The sequence below is a fragment of the Pieris rapae genome, chromosome Z (assembly GCF_905147795.1).
Source record: "Pieris rapae chromosome Z, ilPieRapa1.1, whole genome shotgun sequence".
Classification (NCBI taxonomy): domain Eukaryota; kingdom Metazoa; phylum Arthropoda; class Insecta; order Lepidoptera; family Pieridae; genus Pieris; species Pieris rapae.
Window position 1 is genome coordinate 10,555,149 of NC_059534.1, and position 20,065 is coordinate 10,575,213.

The window sequence follows — 20,065 nt, forward strand, 5'->3', positions numbered from 1 at the left end:
TATAAATTGTATAGAATCGTGCTCTTTCAGAAAAATATTCTGGAATAAAATATATTATTGATATTAAATAATCGAAACAAAAAAAACTATGTTAGCGTAAGAAAATACCAGGCCATTCCATTCCATCCCCTTGTAGGTCCTAATTTTCCATAAATTTGGGGAAAAATCCCTAAGTTTGCATTACTGAACAACATTGCTGTTTTGTCAAATTTAGTTCATTTTTTCGCCGCGATAAACTTCAGTGGCGCTGACTAGAGTCTATATAATACAGAGGTTTACATTTAAATTTTAGATGTGAAGGAAGCAGAATAGTTATTGGTTGTGTGAATCAAGAATCAATTACATTCAAACTCAAATACACCTGTATTTACTTAACTTTGTTGAAAAGAGAAGTTCTTTTGCGGTTTAAGTAAAAAATTCTATAAATTAGACAAATATTCAAAAGATGGAAACTGATACTTCTAGTAATGAAACTTTATATATGGTGAGAAATTTTATAATTATTTTATTAAATCTTTTCTATGTATTGTAAATGTCTATTTATATAATACTAACACTCAATGACAGAGTTTTTATTTTAAAGTTAAAATAAACAAAAAAAACTTGTTATCACAAATGATTTTTTTTTAAATGAATTACTGACTTTAAAAAATATCTAGCACATTGCCAGAATATTTTATTTCAACAGATTGTTAATAAAAAAGAAGCATAATAATTAAAAATATTTAACAAATGTAGTTGAAAAGTATTTCATAAAATTGTGTACAAATTTCAGACTTAATTTACTTGGTTATTTTCTATAGTTAAGTTATATTAATTTTACAGATGAGGCCGATTAGACCATGGTACAAATACATAACAGTGGAACCAGTTATGTTTTTCTACATGATGGCGTTCATGATAACAAATGTGATTGAACAAACATTTTACTTGTTCCGGGCATGCACAGTCAATCACGGTTACAGTGCGGATATATGTTATAACATTACCAGTTATGACTCAATTAATAAGGAAGTGCAGGTTAGTACATATTTTTTTAACACTAAATTATTTAGCTTGTTGTTTTATTTTTTGATAGGCAACTTTGGCAAAAGCTTTGTACAGGTCCCCCTGTACAGTTAAGCGTATTTCTAGATCTACAACATATAGTGTAAGTTTATAAAGAAAATTTGCAAACATTTGGCACTAGGCTTGTAAATTATGTGTGATTATTTATTTCAATTGTGAATAGATCAACTTCATTTATATGTGAGCAACATTCATTCACTAGTTTGCAACTGTGTTTAAATATATTGACCAATGAATTGATAGTATTTTATAATATTATATGAATTATAATTCAGTATCTTACAGTTTTGTTTTTGTATTTTATATATTGTTACAAAAGAATTTTTAACCTTAAGAAATTGGACAAAAAAATTATACTCTTTTTATCTTAAAACTTTATAAGGTATTGGTTTAGTTTATATTTTACTATATAAAACAAAAAGCTGTGCTGCCGCTAGTATTTGATATATATATAGTAAATGGACACTAATTAAATTTCAATTATCCAAAATTTGTAATAGAACAATTATTAATTATATATGTATAATGGCAAACTTGCGAATCTAATAGTTTAATTTGTTTTTTTTTTTAATTTTATGATGTCAGGTTATTTGAAAGGCTACCCAAAGATAAATTTCGTGAGAATTCATGACATAGCAAAATACTTTGAAGTGGCCGTCAAGATTATCTATATCAGTATTAACTTTGTATCTCGACTAGTTTATGCGTCTGACATTTTTGTTCTGCTGTGTATACCAGCTGCACTATATTTCCGAACCAATTCGACTCAGGTCCCGTCAACAACGAGAAAACGAATTCTTAAACAGCCGGCAACACGCGAGCCCTCAGCCCGTTTGCCCCCCCTATTACATAAAAAAATGTTCTAATTTACGAATCTGTTAATGCTCATCAAAAATGGTTTAGGTGAGACGGCATTATAATTTGCTCTATAGCTTATTAAATAATAGCTAACAGCTAATATTCTATTGGAAATTTAGAAGTAAATGAAAACATTTTGTAAGGCGATAAATGATAATAAAATTATACATTAGAAATAAGTGTCAAAATGCTGCATAACGTATAATAGAATACATATAGCACTTTAGTTATGTACAAACTACAAATATTATACATGTAACAATTTGTTATGAAATTGTGTTAGTCTGTTTTTAGATTTTATTTTATTTTCGACATTAAAATAGCATAAAATTGAATATCATTTCTTATATGCCAGCAACGCAAATAGATTGAAAAAAAAAAGAAATGAGAGTATAATATATCAAGTGATGGAAAATCTTTAATAATAAACTTTTCCGTCGTAGATATTAGGTAATAACTCTAGAAATTATAAAGATAATGCCATGCAGCGGTGCGAATTATTTAGCTGTCTTTTGCGATAGGAATGCTTTTGCGATGTTACATTAGAAGTCAATTGCGACCAATAAAGGAGATGAACATACATAGGAGAAACATGCTTAATTAATAATTTTATTTTGAATTAGACTAAAAATATACAATATCGATAGTTGAATAATTATCTAATTTGTATATTCAGTTGAATAAAATTTAAAAATAAACATAACAATAAAACTCACAGTAATGTTACTTTACTGTAACACATCCACGTTTTCTACTAGACTGATTATGTAAATTCTATATAAAAAATAGGTGATTTATTGTAGTGGTGATTTATTTACAGGTCACAACGTCCCTCTTTCATCAATGGAACGGAATAGCAATGCACATGGTACCTTTGCTGCTTGCATTCTTTCTTGGCGCCTACAGTGACAAGCGCGGCAGAAAAATCATAATCTTAACGGGCTTACTTGGAAAGTTATACTTCTCATTGATGATCACATATATTACAACAAACTGTAAGTATTTTTAATTTCTATTGAATTGATTCTCGAATCAAGAAATTGCGTAACGAAAATAATAAACCTAACACAGGATGACGTAATATATGTGCGGTCATACGCGTTAGAGCGGGACAGAATGCATACTGCGTCTAACGTAGGTCTGGCGTGTTTGGTGACGTAACGCAGGTCAATTACAGTGGGACAGATCGCATACTGCGTATTCACATCTCTCTTACGAGATCGGTGACGTAGGATAAGCGCGGCCGGTGCAGCCGGTACACGTTAGAGTGAGACAGACTATATAGGCGTGTTAGTCTGAGTCTGGTAGAGTGGTAGATTGAATTAATATCAAAGAAAAGACTTGAATTAATATGAAAGAAATAATAAGACTGCATAAATAAATAAATTATATTTGCATATGTTGATAAACATGCTATGCATTAGCTTTGGCAGTCCTCGAGTGCCACATTGTATTTTTTTTAACATTTAGGCTAGTTACTGTATGTCACTTCAAATGACGATATAAATTCAATTGCCCAATTTATTATGTCGGCGGTTGATACCGAAACAAGGCTAGATACTGTGATCAGTATCTAGCCTTGTTTCAGTACTGTTTGGCATATATACTTGTATATCTTCTGCGAAATAGCACAATTGACGAAAGACCGTGCGGTTCAATCGTAATTAAAAAGAAAGAAAAGAACGAACGACATGCCCTTCATCATTAGTTTTATTGACAGACTCGTTATTACTTCGTTCGAATTATCTGAAATTAATTAATAACAATTAATTTTTAAAGATTTCCTCAGCCACATAGACCTTTTAAAACAGTACAAGTAACTGTGTGATTTTGCTAAATTATTATCACCGAAAACCATACACGACTTTTACGTGTATCTTTTAATAATGTCAATGCATTATTTCTATAGTTAAAACTAGCTGACCTGGCAAACGTCGTTTTGCCATGTATATTATTTATAATAAAAAATAGGGGTTGATCGTAGAAGGTTGAAAATTTAGGGTTGTATGTATTTAATGCTGTTGATACAGTTGATAAAAAAATTAAAATTCTTCTAAAAATTTTAAAAAAATATTTAGGGCTGGACTACCCTGAACATTTAAGGGGATGAAAAATAGATGTTGTCCGATTCTGAGACATACCCATTAGGCATACAGAATTTCATGAGAATCGGTTAAGCGCTTCGGAGGAGTTTAACCACAAACACCGCGACACGAGAATTTTATATATAAGATTAAGCCAGATCATAATGTTTAGTCATGATATCAAACATTAAACAATAACATAGTATCTGATTTCGCTTAGCTTTGTAATTCATAGGAAAGTCTAATTATAGATGCGACGACATACACTTTGCTGTCGAAAAACGCCAACCGAATTGACATGAATCTCGTAAATACATTTTTGACGTACAGATTAATAATTTTATATTAGAGATATAAACGTGTAACGCCTTGTACATATAGTGACTATATTATCTAGTATATTATGACGTTCTAGCAACATCATGTTACGTACTTAAACCTCTTTGTATATACCTAGTTAGAGAGATAGACGCGTCAGAGGATTCTTTAATAGGTAATAATGATAATAACTGTTCATTTGGCTTAGTACCTACAACCCAAAATTATATTGTCCTAAATATTATATTATACTAGCGGATCCGGCATGTCCTGTACACACGTCTTATATACAAAAAATCTAATAGTGTCTAATGCCGACTGGAGCGCCATCAGCCGGTCTAATTTGTGAATCTAAACCATCCAGGGCGCAACCCAAACGTATACAAAAAATCCAATTCAAGTATTTTTTTATAGAACAGGGGACAGGAGGCGCACCTGATGTTAAGTGATACCACCGCCCATGGACACTCTCAATGCCACAGTGGTTGCGAGTGCGTTGTCAGCCTTTTAAGAAAAAATAAAAAAGTCGTAGAATTGATACATAAAGAATTTATACATAAAGATAACCTTCAAAGTAGGTATATAAAATATGTAGGAATTAATAGATGTGAAATTACTGCAATTGAACAGCTATCTCATATTTGCAGAGATATGAATTAGATAAACAATTAAACTATAATCCATTAAAGACGGGAGTAATTCATAGAACATGTCTTTTATCTGTGTGTCTATGTGTGTATGACGTACGGAACAAACTAAGCGGTGATTTTTAACTTACAGTTGAAAGAAAAAGTTATACTATAAAAAAGTGTTTATTCGTTTGAAGTACATTTTCATTCCTAGGTGTAAGATTTGGAAACACTTTTAAGTAAAAAATACCTCTGTTCCCAGCTTATCCATAGACAAACTTAATTCTAAATTCCTTAAAATAATTACATTATTTAACCTTATTTTATTTATTTTTCAACTGTTATCAACACGCCTGACGTGTAGGTTGTGGGTGCAAATGTGTGAGTGAGTGTATGAGTATATCTGTTAAATCCAAAATTCAAATAAAACATCTGATCTTTTAAAGAAAAATAACTAAGGATATATGAAAATAAGGCTCACGGTGCTTGATACGGAGAACACTAATACGAATCTTAGAACAATTTATTTTGTACCAGGAATGTATTACCTGCATTTTACGTGTCGGCATTCTCTTTTTTGTATGTGCCTCGCTTTTGCAACATTGACTGCTTTTAGATACACAATTTTAATTGAACCTTACTCGTTACTAAAAACGTTAATTGTAAACAGGTACATAACCTAGAAAAACAAATTTCTGTACTAAAATAAAATAGGCGCATGGTGATGCAAAATCAAATGCAATATATGGTGCTTACATATTAAAAATATTGCAAAAATCAAATAGTGTGTGAGCTGTCAAAGTTGATTTCTTAAAAAAAAGAGAACTAAAAGCCAATATATACCTATATTCGTCCAACAGCTATATATAAATTCAAAAAGGCTAATAATAATAAATGATTTTATTCCATTTCAAAGCGAAGAGCAATTTGCTATTTAAAGATAACAAGCCCTAAAACACTCTAGTTTTCCCGCATGAACATAGTAATAATACTAACTTTAATTACTTAATACTATATATTTGTATACTTTATACTAAGTTATTATTTTTTAGCATGGCCTGTGGAATACGTGATTTACTTCGCTGTTCTACCAAGCGTCATTACAGGCACCGATTTGGCGATATTTACTGGATGTTTCGCATATCTGGCCGACATTACTTCAGTGGAAAATCGTACCTTCAGAGTTGCTATATTGGACGCGGTGTATCTAAGTACTATGCCCACTGGGATTTATTTAGGTGAGTTTTCATAAATTATTTTACCGTTAAAATATTATTATACTATCCTTGAGTAGGATAGGCCATTTTTTTATTTATTTGGCGTATATTTTATCGAGGATTACGTTACACTTGTGTTTCTCTTTCTAATTTTTTCTGTGGTCTCGCTCTCTTTTAGCACGGGTTGCCTGGATACTCAGTCTTTAGATTCATTTGTGTGACAAATATGCAAAATTTAGATTTTTCTCCACTATCGTATACCGCTTGAAACTACGGTAAAGCACGTACTAAGGGCATAGCAAATTATATATCATTAAAAGAGAATTTGCATGACATATTTTGATTAAAGAATTTATGTAAGAAGATTTAATTGTTTGATAAACTAATTTCTTTAAAGTTAATTACAAATACGATATCCCCTACACATATAATTTTAAAGATAACTTTTTTAATACAGTTTTAAAGACTAAATGAGACTATGTTTATGAAGAGACGGAAATTATTCGTCAGACGTAATACAATCGAGCGTAATCGTTTTTCGATAAGTAGTTCAAGGCACTTTGTATTATTGTGATAAAACATTGTCAAAATGTTCTTCAACAATAAATTGTCAAAATTACAAATTCACACCTAATGACATGATATTGACAAACGAAAAACATTTGTTTGATTGCAATTGGTCTAGAGACCAATATATGTATAACCTAAATACATATATATATATATATGTATTTAAATTGTTTACAATATGTCACTTTTAAGTAAATACAGCTGTGCCAGCTTTTACCATTGTTTTTGTATTCTCCTATCCAGACATAGGGATCATATAAAATATATCCTACCTATATTTTGGAAGTTACGAGATGCTTTTACAAGGTTAAATGAGCACCAAAGAATATACATTTCGTGATTTAAATATGGTAAACATGCACCTGCGTGCAGCTGAAATTGTGTTGATGCAATAATGTTTTTGTCTGGTATTCTTTTTTATATGTTAACAGAACAATGTCATAGCTACACTGTTATGGTAGAAATCGATCAATTTGAACATTATATGAACAACACATCTGTTGCGTACTAGACAACTCCACAGCTGTTGTTGATTCCACAATCGAGCGTTGGGGTTTTCCTCTCTCAAAGGCCGACAACGCATCCACTAAGGCGTGCTGTAGCTTTATTTTTTATCCCATTAAAAAATTAGGCTTTTTTAATATTATCGTTCAGGAATATCGTTGTTCTGAAATTACTTGTATTATTCATAGCAAAAAGTTGGAGTAGATTGCTGGAAGTCTTCAACAGTCCGCTTCTAGAATAAAATAAAATATGTATATTATGAAATATAAGATCAAGACTTATTCCACGTCAATAAATTTGTATCGCAAACATCCCTCATCGGAAAAGAAGACAAATGGCGTAGGCCGAGAAAAACTCGGTACTCTTTTAAATTAGTAAATCATCATACAAAATGGCAGTGCAGTTAATTTCTAGGAGATTTAATAAAAGAGTATATAAAATCTAAACTAAGATAAATTTGCGCGCCACTGTGTGTGGCAGAATATGCGAACGACTGACAATTGTACCACCTTGACATTTTATACCATATTCGTGCAATGAATAAATTATTATTATTATTATTATAATTAAGAAATTTTAATTCCAGGAAATCTGATATTCAATCGCTATGTGGACAAATCGTTCACTACGATGTTCGCAATAAACTCCGGTCTTATGATACTGGCGACGTTTCATTGCATCTTCTCTCTCGACTGGCAGACAAGAAACGAGCAAAGGTCGGCGAGAGAGGCAAATGTCACCAATCCGATCACCGATTTCTTCAATTTAAACAATATCAAAAAAACAATCATAACGTTGACGAAGAAAAGGCCGAATAATAGAAGACTATTCCTCTGGTTTCTACTTGTGTCTATGGCGTTTTATACATTTCAAAGAGGTAAGTTTTTTTTATATGAGATCTTTTTTGGTAAACAATATTTAAATTATGTTAATCTTTTTGTTGCTATAATTTCAAATATTATAATTTTCACTTTGAATGTATTTTTTGGTACGTCTTAAAGTAAAAAGGTTTAGGGTCTTTACATGAAAAATTCATCCTTTTTATTGTTGTTTTTGCTCGTGTGTGTGTGTGCTCATATTGGTGGCTAAGTAAGAACGGCGATGTATGTACGTCTATTTGTTTGTTTTATAATGTGTATCCTAATTTTTGTATAATTGGTCGAAATAAAAAAGAGTCTCTAATATATATTCTGAACAGACAGGGGCATGACATGAAATGAGTCTTCATCTCAACTCGAGCTCACTTTTCATAACTTTAAATCCCAGGGCCATTTAAGCAAGTTTCTTGATATAGTATAGAAGGGCAAACAAGCCTGCGGGACGGCAAAAAAGGGCAGTAATCGTAGCCCATAGACCCATTTTAGTGGGTGCGTTGCCCGCCTTTAAGAGTACGCTCGAATTTTTAATAATTGGAGGTCGTATCTCTCAGGAAAAACCCCCACGGGCAGTCGATTCCACAGTTCGCAAAAGAAAATGCCTTGTAAAACGGACTATGGAAGATTTCCTGCCATCAAGGTGATGTTGGTGAAATTTCGAATTCATACGGCTCGTACGATGCTGAAACGAAACAGCAGGAATGACCCAAAACAATTCTTCAGATCACCCACCGTAGTACACTTTATAGAAAACGCAAAGAGACGCTATGTATCTGCATAGAGAGAGAGAATCAAGCGATAGTAAGACATTAGACATTGACGATTCGAAAAGACCTGCGCTGAATTTGGTCAATGTGTGGGCAAAAAAATCTATTTATCGTAGCTTAAATTAATGACAAGCTTTTTTTTAAATCATCCATAAACTATTGATGTCATTGCTACTTTTTCTTTTTATTTTCTTATCTATGCAGATAGATGAAATTGTAATATTAATGCATTGCCAACTTAGTGTAGACACCTACAGTCTAGAACGTCCATCACTGTGATACTCTGAAACACGCATTAGCGTAGAAGTAACGAACTCGACAAAAAATTTCATAAAATTTCATCGTTTCATAAAATTATGTATGCAATTAATTTTGCCATAGAAATCTTAGACTTACATGAGCCTTAGAATAATATGGTAATAAAAAATTAAAAAAAATATTTACAAAAATATATTTATTTAAATGCTAGTTACCATTTTGTTATTAGAAAAGGTATACTTCAGTGTTAGTGTTACACTTAATCTAATGTGTAATAGTGAAATTAAATATGGGTGAATGTATGTATAGGAGTGTGTATACACTCTGTAATTGAGGTTGTGTCTGTGTTAGTTTTGTATTAATAAAATATTATAATGATTTGTTTGAAGTGAAACTTCTTTATAATATATAACTCGCATAAGGGTAAAATTATTATCGAACGTCACAAAGATGTGTGATTTGTCGAAGAATAGGAGAAGAGCTATTGAGACTTATTAAGAGAGAGTGAGAAAAAAATCTCCGCTATTGGTTGACGTCTTCTACTGGGTGACTTAGTAATAATTAATTTACAAAGAGGTTTCACTTCTGACATGTGTACTTTGTACGCACGCACTTTTTTTATTAATTAACTTCTTAATTAATTTCAGATGAGAAGCCCGTATTGTACTTATACGCATCAAAAGTGTTCAAATGGGACACAAATGATTACAGTAACTTTAAAACCTACCTTAGTTCCGCCTATGTGATTTTCACCCTCTTTGGAATTCCACTGATGTCAAAAATACTTGTCTGGCGTGATACGGTATGTACAAAATACTTAATTTAAAAATATTTCTTAATTATAATCCTCGCTCAAAAATGCTTTTAAAAGTAATTTTAAAAGCATTTTTGTTTTAGTGTTCTATTTATACATTTGTTTTTCACATCACTATTTTTTTTTTATTTTACATGTAATTTTTATATGACAATGATATGATATGGTATCATAACTTAATAGTTCATATTTGATTAAGAACGTGGGGGGAGATTTAGCTATAAAACTTAGTTAAGTTGTTTAATCGATATTATTATAATTATAAACTACATTTGTAATTTATAACTTATACGACTGCAAAACATACTATTCCTATGTTTTAATGTTAATTACGTGATTTCCATTGGAAATTTAAAAAAATATTAAGATTACGAAAGTTGTTCGCTGAAAGTTAATAGAGTTGATAAATTAGATAATTCTTACATTCTTAATACAACAAAAATATAAGGCGAAATCATATTTGTTGATATCTAACTTGCCGTACTCAGCTTGATGGTTGTAATCAACATCAACTTTGCCGAAGTTTGAATGAAAAGCTATATAGCATGTTAAATACTTTGAAGAACCTACATAAAAAAATGTTATCAAAGTTGTAACCACAACCTCAGTATCACCCTTTAATAAGCAGCTGATTCTGAGTATCGTTTATTAAGGAAGCATCTGCTCCCACTGGTTTTTGTCCAGTACCTTGATCGGTCACGTGATCTTTTCTGTGTTACCAACCATAATCAGTTCACCAAGTTCTCATCGCCTCTGTGCATCACCAACAATGTGTGTGTAATAGTAATACTTGGTAAACTCCAAGCCTCCAACGTACCGTAATACACCTGTTGGGTTGGAGCAACTCTTGGGGTTGTAGTCAGGTTTATCAAGTGTTACAAACTTCGTTTTCGGCTTTCGACATACACTACTAAGGATATGAAATAACAAATCGTGAATAAATGATGAAATAAAGGAGACAGGCCGGAAAGTTAATTGAAAAGCCTCTGAAACATTGAACAAAGATCTGTGACCGAGTATAATCTGTAGTAGACTTTGCCGCAGACTTGCCGAAAAAGACACTCGTTTAAGAGATAACAAAAAAAGTGGGCCCGAATTTTAAAAGTGAAGTAGTTGGTTTACCTGAGATTCCCAACGAAAATTGTGTAATTAGTACAGACCCAGCTAAACGCGGGGATAGCTGATAATCAAAATTCTATATTAGGTCTAAATGTTGTCAGGTATACGAAAGTCTGAGGGAAATACTTCGAAGGATATCGATGGCCCACCGGCCAAGTTTTTGGACTTTGGAAATAAAAACCCCCTAAGAACCACTAAAAAAGTTCCTAGTGAGAACTAATTCAAGGTCGTATGGGTGAGAAATTGTCGAATCTTAGGAAGTAATGATCGTCGCTACCTATAAAGAAAAAGACCTGTTGTAAATAACTGATAAATAAAACTGATCTGAACTTCTTACTAAATAATCTGAAATTATCGTGATTCATTTGTCATTAGCTACATGTTTTGTTTATTCCTTATTTTACTTTGTTTTACACTTGTGGTCACTGGTGATAGCCACCCGCGCCAATTGTACTCTTTTCTTGATGTTAGATAAAATAAATAAATTAACATACAAATAAAATTGTATTAAGATTAAAAAATTCAATGTGTGACCGTGCAATACAATAATCATATTTAAGAAATATTAATTTGGCAAAAGTGACACGAACTCATTTAAATTCCAGATGATAGTAATGCTGGGTGCGGCTGCACATATGAGCGGCCATTTGCTATATGCACAAGCTACAGTTGGCAGCACCATGTATGTAGGGGCAACTGCAGCCGCATTGGGGCCCTGTATAGTGTCACTCCTTCGTTCAATGACCTCAAAGGTCCTTTCGCCGGGTGAAAGAGGCAAGCATTTTCGAAATTCACTGTCTTATTTTGTAACTTGAGTGTTTTGTCCCATTATCATAATTGTTTTTTTTTATAAAAGTTCTCGTTGTTTGCAAAGTTAAATAACAATAAATATAAGGGGAGTATTTAAGGGAAGTTACAAAACAATGTCTGCTCAATAGAAATTTGCCATATTATTTTTCTATTTCTCATAATTTTTGGTTCCTTTAAAACATGGCTAACTTGCACCAAGATTTTGATTCAATTTCACCAGCTTAATTTAAGAGGCCTATTAAAAAATCCTGTAAAACGCTCGTATGGTGAAGGAAAACATCGTGTAACTAGCATGCTTTAGACCCTTAACGTCGACGGCGTGTCAGAGGCAAATGTGACCTACTTGTCTTTTAGAAATGATCACAGAGCAGATACAAAAACCTGAATCTAAAAGGCTAGTAATGTTTAAAGAACTTTATTTCTCATTACAAAACAGAAATATTTTATTTACATGAGAAACTTAATATTAATATTTATATATTATATACGAGCGAGATACACGTCGCCATTAGCCGTAACAATTTTAGTCAGCTATGTTAATTCTAACATGCATCTTTAATGCCTTTTTGAATTTGTCAAACACTCCAATATTGCGAATTTGAGATGGTAATTGGTTAAATAATTGCACACCCTCATACCTAATAGATTTCTTCAAATAATTTGTACGCGGCTTCGGTAAGATAAGCAAACTCGCTCGACGAGTATTGCGTGTCGTTGTGTGTTTGATTTTTTTAAACGACAAGCAACTATGGATAGAGTTATTTAAAATTTTTTTTATCAAAATACAGGTGCTATATACATACAATTGTTTAATTGTCATAATTTTGGTTTCTTGGTAGATTTTATTAGTCGGTGTTAAAAAATTGTATCTAAATAATGATTTTATTAATTTATTTTGTAGTGTTTGTAAGTTAGAAATTATGTTTTTACATGCCGTACCCCATATTTCAATTAGATATATGAAATGTGGCTTGACTAAACAATTATAAATTAAATGACGTACGGATTGAGGAATACATTTTGATATTGACCAAAATCTGCCTATAAGTGATTTTAGTTTGGTAATTATGTGTGATATATGAAAGTTCCACTTTAAATATGTATCTATTCTAAGACCCAGATATTTTTCCCATTTTTTGTTAGTGATTTCAACGTCTTGAACTTTTAACGGTTGAAACATAGGAATGATTTTATTTTTTGCTCTGAATATTACATAAGATGTTTTTGAGATATTTATGGTTAGCAGATTTTGTTGAAACCAAGAATATAGAGAATTTAGGTCTGACTGAGCTCGAGCAACCATAGTCTGGATATTTATACCGAAATAAAATAAGCAGGTGTCATCAGCGTAGAGAGTGATTTGGCCATGTAAACCGAGCTCGTGAATGTTATTAATATATATTAAAAATAACAGTGGACCCAGTATAGACCCTTGTGGGACGCCGCATGTTACTGGTATTTCTGAGCTTTGAGCATTACCTATTTTGACTATCTGGGTTCTGTTTGATAGATAAGATTTGAATAATTTTAGCGCACAACCTTTTATTCCTATACGATCTAATTTTTTAAGCAATAGATTGTGGCTTACGGTATCAAACGCTTTTTTCAAATCTATAAAGACACCCAGCGCCATTTTTTTAGAGTCAATGTTTTCCTTTATATGACTGATAAGATCGACTGTGGCTGATAAAGTGCTGCTTTTTGATCTAAAACCATATTGGCGTTTAAAAATAAAATTGTTAGTTTGTAAGTAAGTATCAAGTCTTGAATAAATAATTTTTTCTAATATTTTTGAAATTGAAGGTAGAATGGATATTGGTCTGTAATTGCCGGGGTCAGTTTTACTGCCTGATTTATAAATAGGAGTAACTTTGCCTTTCTTTAGAGAATCCGGAAATTCACCTTTATGCAGCAGCTTATTAAAGCAGACCGAGAGATATTCAGAGAGATCATTGATAATGCATTTTATGGTTTTAGTATTGATTCCATCTATTCCAGTACTGCAATTTGCGTCTAGTGTTTTTATTATATTTATTATTTCAAGTGTTGTGCATGGACTGAAGTTAGATAATTCAGCATTAAGACTTTGAGGAAGTGCTAATGTAAAATTAGTGTGAAATTGTGTTGGTATTTCATTAGCTAGTTTCAGCCCTATGGTAGAAAAGTATGTATTAAAAGCTGCACAAATATCGGTTGTTTGAGTTAACTCTTTGGTGTCTATTATAAGTTTTGAAGGTGTGCAATCTTTGTTTAATTTGTTACTAGCCAATTTATTTATTAGACTCCACATTTTTTTTGGGTTATTAGCGTATTTAACAAATTCGTTGGAGAAGTAATTATCTTTAGTTTCCTTTATCTTTCTTTTGACCTCGTCTCTTGCAGTAGTATACTGTGCTTGAACAACTATATTTGTAGGATCTTTTTTCAGTTCAGCCCATAATTGGTTTCTATAATTAATTGCATTAATAGCTTCTCCATTTATCCAATCTTTCTGAGGTGGATTAAGTATCTTTTTCTTCACTTGTTTACATTTCCTTACACAGTCCTTAATGGTCTCTTCTAGTAGAGAATAATCAAGTGTTGCTATATCTAAATTGTAGGTCTTGAATAATTTGTAAAATCTTGAATAATCAATGGCTTCATATTCAGAATATATCAATTGTGGGGCTTTGGATTTTTTTAATTCAATATAAAGTTGCCTATGGTCAGACATTCCAGTCTCAATAAATGCCATATGAAAACAGTCATCTCTTAGATTTGTACATACGTGGTCGATTATTGATTTTCGTGTTTTCGAGTCACGTGTACAATATTTTTTCTGAATTTTGTTTATGATGCTATATCCAGCCTCGTCCATTACATCCATATATTGCTTAGTTTGTTTATCACTCTTTTTCACTAAATCTATATTAAAATCCCCGAAAACTACAGCCCTCTTTCTTTGTACTAGTTGCGATCGAAGATCTTCTAAAAACTTTAGGAAGTTTGTATCTCCAGGATTATATACAAGTCCAATTTCGGTGGCATATCTGTCTAATTTGACCCACAGGTAGTTGTTGCCGTCTTTATATGTTGACTCAGACAAACTATGTCTTATACTGTTATGGACATAAGTTGAGACTCCACCACCTCTAAAATCCGATCTATAATTGAAATAATGAGTGTAGTTTGGTAGATTCATCTCTTGGGCCTGAGTTTCATTAGTGATCCATGTTTCTGTTATGAGTACGATATGAACAGTTTTAGAAATTGTTTTTAAAATGCATTTGAGTTCATCAAATTTGCCTTTCACTCGGATACTCCTAGCATTAAGGTATAAGAACGATAAGCGTGACTTGTGCGGCTGTAGCTGATTATGGTTTTCTAAGACTTCATAGGTATTCGTATCTGTGTTGAGATGTTTGATTGTGTTTGTTACTTCGAGTTTTTTGAAAACATTTTGGTAATAGTGGGTATTCCAGATCTGTATTTAATAGTGATGTCAGTATCTCCCGCAGCCTGACGTCGCACTAGTTCATCGTTTAAATTTTGCAGATATTTTTGCTGAGCTGGAGTTAAGTCTGAATAAATTTTAATGGCTTCTGGAAATTTAGACTTGTTACGTAATAAGAATTTAGCCGTACTATTTGTTTCGTAACAAACTTTGATTCTACGGTTTTTGCCTGGATTAAACTTTCCTATACGAAAGACCTTAAGGGGTTTTGGTAGATTTGGGTTTATAGTGGAAATCATTTGTATTATCTTATCTTCATCCTTAAACTTTCTTTCCTCTGCGTTAATGGTTATTTGTTCAGGTATACCTGCAATAATAACGTGTTTCTCCCTTTGATTGCGATCTCTAATCTCATTGATCAGAGTTTCATTAGAAAGATGCTTGTCGGTCAAATGGTTTGGCAACAATTCATTATTGGGCGATTTTTCTTCCACTTTCAAAAGTCTGCACTCCCAGGTATTCATTCGAGCTTCAAGCGAGATTATGTCATCCCGGAATTTCCGCATCACCTCGAGAATAGCAGCGTTGAGGTCTTCCCGCCATTGCTGCCTCAGATCCGCGAGTTTACTATCCATATATTTGGTCAGTATCTCAGTGTCGACGTTTAATGAGGATGCCAAACCTGTTTTTGGTGACACCGATGAAGTGGGAGTAATCTTTTTGCTCTTGCAGGCCGAGCACTTCCACTTTTTCCTATTCATTGGAAGAATTCTTTTAAAATCCGTTTCAGAAAGATCAGCGCAGAAGAAATGCAACACAGTGAGACAAGATGTGCATTTAATCATTTCAGCATCAGAGGCATGTTTTAGGCATTTGCCACAATCCATCTTGTATTATTAAAAAAAAAAAAAAAAAACCAATAATAATTAAATAATACCAAAAGAAATAAAAAATAAAAATAAAAAATGTAATGGTTGACGAGCAGTTTTGATCTCGCGTCGTATTGATTGTGAGTACCACGACGAGAACGTTGCGCCACTACGGCGTTGATTTCACAGGCGAATAAATAGTACAGTTCCTTGAGATACTATAACACTGTTACGTGACTAATGTATGATTAATCACAAGTCACGTATACACTTTACATCAAGTCCCAGAAGTTTTGGTAAATAAGAACCGTTTCTCTCAGCAAATAGCACAGTTAACAAGAACTCCACTATTACATCTGGATAAGCACTTTTGACTTCGTATTTTTAAGGAAAACTATTTATTTGGTATTTTATTGCGAGGACACAACGTTCGCACCGCGACTACTACTACTAGTAGCGCTGGTGTTGCTGAGATAACCCAAGATGATTTTTCAGTCATTTTTTACTACAATTGCCTTTTATAATCTCGACAAGAGACGACCAAATATCGGCTGTTGATTTGACCTGTGCCTTCTCTCCGGTTAACTATCTTATGGTGACGGGTGTGAGTTTGAACGTTCACAAGTATCTTCCATCTGCATTCTCACCAAGGCATGGAGGATATAACACAGATGAACGCAACAGTAATAATGTAAAAATAACCTAATTCTTTTCTATAATCAGGTGTTGCGTTCGCCTTTCTATCGGTAATGGAAAACGCTGTGGGAATGTTTGCGTCCGTTGTGTATACGCAAATCTACAACGTAACGCTCGATACGCCGTATAGTAACGCCATATTCTACTTTACGATTGGCACCCAGGCAGCGGTCTTTTTCTTATCATTGTAAGTTTATTTTTATTTTTTACACCTAATAACTAGATTAATTTAAGTTGGCAAAGTAAAGACAAATATTTGGATGAATTTATATATTTTATTATAATCAAATTAAAACGATTTAAATTGAAATACGCAGAGAAAAGGCTTAATGAAACTTCGTAGAGTATATATTGTTCATAATTAATTTGTACTCATATAAAACATCATTTATACAATGATTCTTTTTTTTTTTACTTTATGATATTGAAATGCATTTATCTGTAAATTTGGCAAGGATCATTCATAATAAATACTTTACATAGTCCACTCAGATGCACTCTTGTAAAATACGCTTAACAAATGAATATGATGTGCGTATACGTTCGAAAAAAATATGAAATGACAGAAAAACTATTGGAAGTTCTGTTTTACCAAAGAATCGTGTCGCTTGTATGGGCCAAATATGGACCAATCACAATCATAGACGCCATCGTTACCTCTCTGTTTAACATTAAAGTCACGAAAGAGTGCGCACTAATTTGCTCAACATGAATTTGATGAACAACTTAAAACTTAAACAAATTTCTATTTTAGAACCATGGAGCTTATATTAAAAGGAAAAGGATTGGAAATCGAAGTGGACCCAGACGATACAATTACTGAGAGCATTTAATTTGTTAAATTATAAATTATTATATAATCTTATTTATTATCGCCGCCTTGTGACACTCTATTTTACGTGTGGCTGAACATAGAAAATTACGGAACTAACCGACTCAAGTACATTCAAATATGCAACACCAACACCGGCGCACTTAATAACTTCTCCTCCAAGTCGGTTAAAAAGAAGGTTGCAAAAATATTGGTCCACCTGCCATTAGGAAATCGTCAAAGTGATCTAATACAATTTCTGACAACCTGTTCCAGGGAAGATAACTTGACTTTGGATGACCAAAGGACTATTGCCTTGGACATTCATAAGTCAATTGGGTCTTATGACATTCACCAAATTATGCTGCTTATATTCTCCTGAGTATTGTTCTGTTTCCGGCAACTCGCTCGACTCGAAGACGGATGTAATACATCCGATCTTTAAGCAAGACGATCGCTCTGATCCATCCAAATTGCCCATTAAACTCCAAAAGAATGGGAACCATTATCAACGGCCAGCTCTTGCGGTATCTAGAAGGACACCAGCTGATTATCATTCATATCAGTATGGCTTTCTTCGTGTTTGCTCATATGGTGACCTTCTTGTTTATCTTCAGCTTTCTGGCCGTTGGGAAGTTTTACGTCATTATTTATAGCATGTTCCGACTTCAAACCCCTGAACGCTAGGATTCCTCAGAACTGTGTCCTATCTCCGACCCATTTTCTTCTGCATATCAATATCAATGTTTCAACTATCAACATTCACTGCTATGCAGACGACATACTCTGAACACCGCCGTGCAGATATTTCTTGGGCAGTTATCGATTAGTACTGGAACAAACTTTTATCTGTTCTATTGATTACATCTAGTCCAATTTAAAGAAGAGACAATTTTTTCTTCGAGAACATTCTTCTTAAAGTCGTGGCCACAATCGGGGTACTGGGCGGCTTAATCCCTTGGTGTTGCATATTTGGTCTCTCTGCATCTTCTACCACATTTAGCATAGAGAGCTCGGATATCTTCGGCTAAGTTTCATTTGATGTCGAGGAAGAATAGAGAGAACAATTGAGCCCTTTTTATGGCAGCCACCACCACTATGTGGAACCAGCTAGCCACTGTCCATGGGCGGCGGAATTTAGGATAACTGTTGTGATGTAACATATATTTATAATGGTGTAATACGCCAAACATTTTTGACCAAGTCATAGTTCGATATACCTCACATAATTTCATATTGGCTGTGAGATTATATTTTGAATAGTTAGAACACATCGTTGTAAGCGGAATTAATATGCGCATTCAATGCGTTTTTTTTTATACAAATATGATATAAGATGTTAAAAATATTATAATCGGTTTTAATTAAGGCGAAAATCCAAGCTCGGTGACAGAAATTGGCCAAGAAAATTATTCTGTTTTTGGTCCCGATTCTTTAGCAGCTAATTACGTGTAGCATTACCCAGAAGACCCAACGACCATAAAATACCAGAAACCCAGAAGATGGACTGAAACCAAGGAAATCACGATTACTTTATAAATTTTAATATAAAGTATGTTTAAGTCTTTTATTGAGATTCATAAAGAAATCGTGATTTCTGTCAAGCACACAATCTCCCGCCAATTTTTTTTTATCTATAGAGCTGTTGTTTTTATCTGTTGAAACTCGAATACTTAAATCAAATTGTTGTACACATCATTTGTAGGCTTAAATACGCAAGTTTAATTTGAGAAGACTAAATTTTATATTACTTGAAATGTCTGTTAACGTTTTGTATACGGCCATGAATTGTGATAACTTTTGTGAATTTATTACGTTACTATTTTGAATATGTCTTGTATCATATGCTATGCAATAAACAATATAAATTATTTAGATGTTTTATTTAATTGCGTTGCAGAATTTTCGCTCGATGAGAATATTCACATGAATATTTGTTCGTTATGAGCATGCTTACACCTTAATATTCGCGATTGGCCTGTGCCATCAAGTTAAAATGGTGGACGTAGATGCAGTCGTAATGTAATGTCTGTTTTGTGCCCCATTTGTACTTATACGTTGCTTTTACTTACAATAGGGTTATGTAAGTTATTTATATAATCTTAGATGCACTTTTATGTATATATCGGCGCAAATTTATATATTGTTACGAAAAATATTAATAATGTTTGGGATTCATATTTTATGATAGTCTGTAGTAATTTTATAGTCTTTATTATTTATGTTACAGCAATGGCGTGTTAGTGTCAGCTGCCACTGTCATTATCATTTAATGACAAGTCAAATCTGTTTAAAACCGTTAATATGACTAGTTCATTTAACTTGTCAATGTTGCTAGATCTTATAATTAATCACTATTCAATGA

At 32.8% G+C, this 20,065-nt stretch overlaps 1 protein-coding gene across 1 annotated transcript; it reads left to right on the forward strand.

Annotated features, from left to right (window-relative positions):
• The first annotated feature begins 288 nt into the window (after positions 1 to 288).
• Positions 289 to 19,571, forward strand: LOC110997593 (proton-coupled folate transporter). The gene is made up of 9 exons (XM_022265831.2): positions 289 to 484; positions 826 to 1,020; positions 2,747 to 2,921; positions 6,010 to 6,195; positions 7,835 to 8,125; positions 9,796 to 9,950; positions 11,687 to 11,855; positions 16,917 to 17,076; positions 17,644 to 19,571. Exons 1-9 carry the CDS (start codon positions 446 to 448, stop codon positions 17,720 to 17,722), a joined length of 1,449 nt encoding a protein of 482 aa, XP_022121523.1. The 5' UTR covers positions 289 to 445; the 3' UTR covers positions 17,723 to 19,571.
• Positions 19,572 to 20,065: the final 494 nt, after the last annotated feature.

Excerpts from the sequence above, each read along its gene's own strand:
- LOC110997593 (XM_022265831.2), top strand. The coding sequence starts at position 446 with ATGGAAACTGATACTTCTAGTAATGAAACTTTATATATG. Across the intron at positions 2,922-6,009 it reads CACATATATTACAACAAACT|CATGGCCTGTGGAATACGTG; the intron begins GTAAGTATTTTT and ends ATTATTTTTTAG. Across the intron at positions 6,196-7,834 it reads GCCCACTGGGATTTATTTAG|GAAATCTGATATTCAATCGC; the intron begins GTGAGTTTTCAT and ends TTTTAATTCCAG.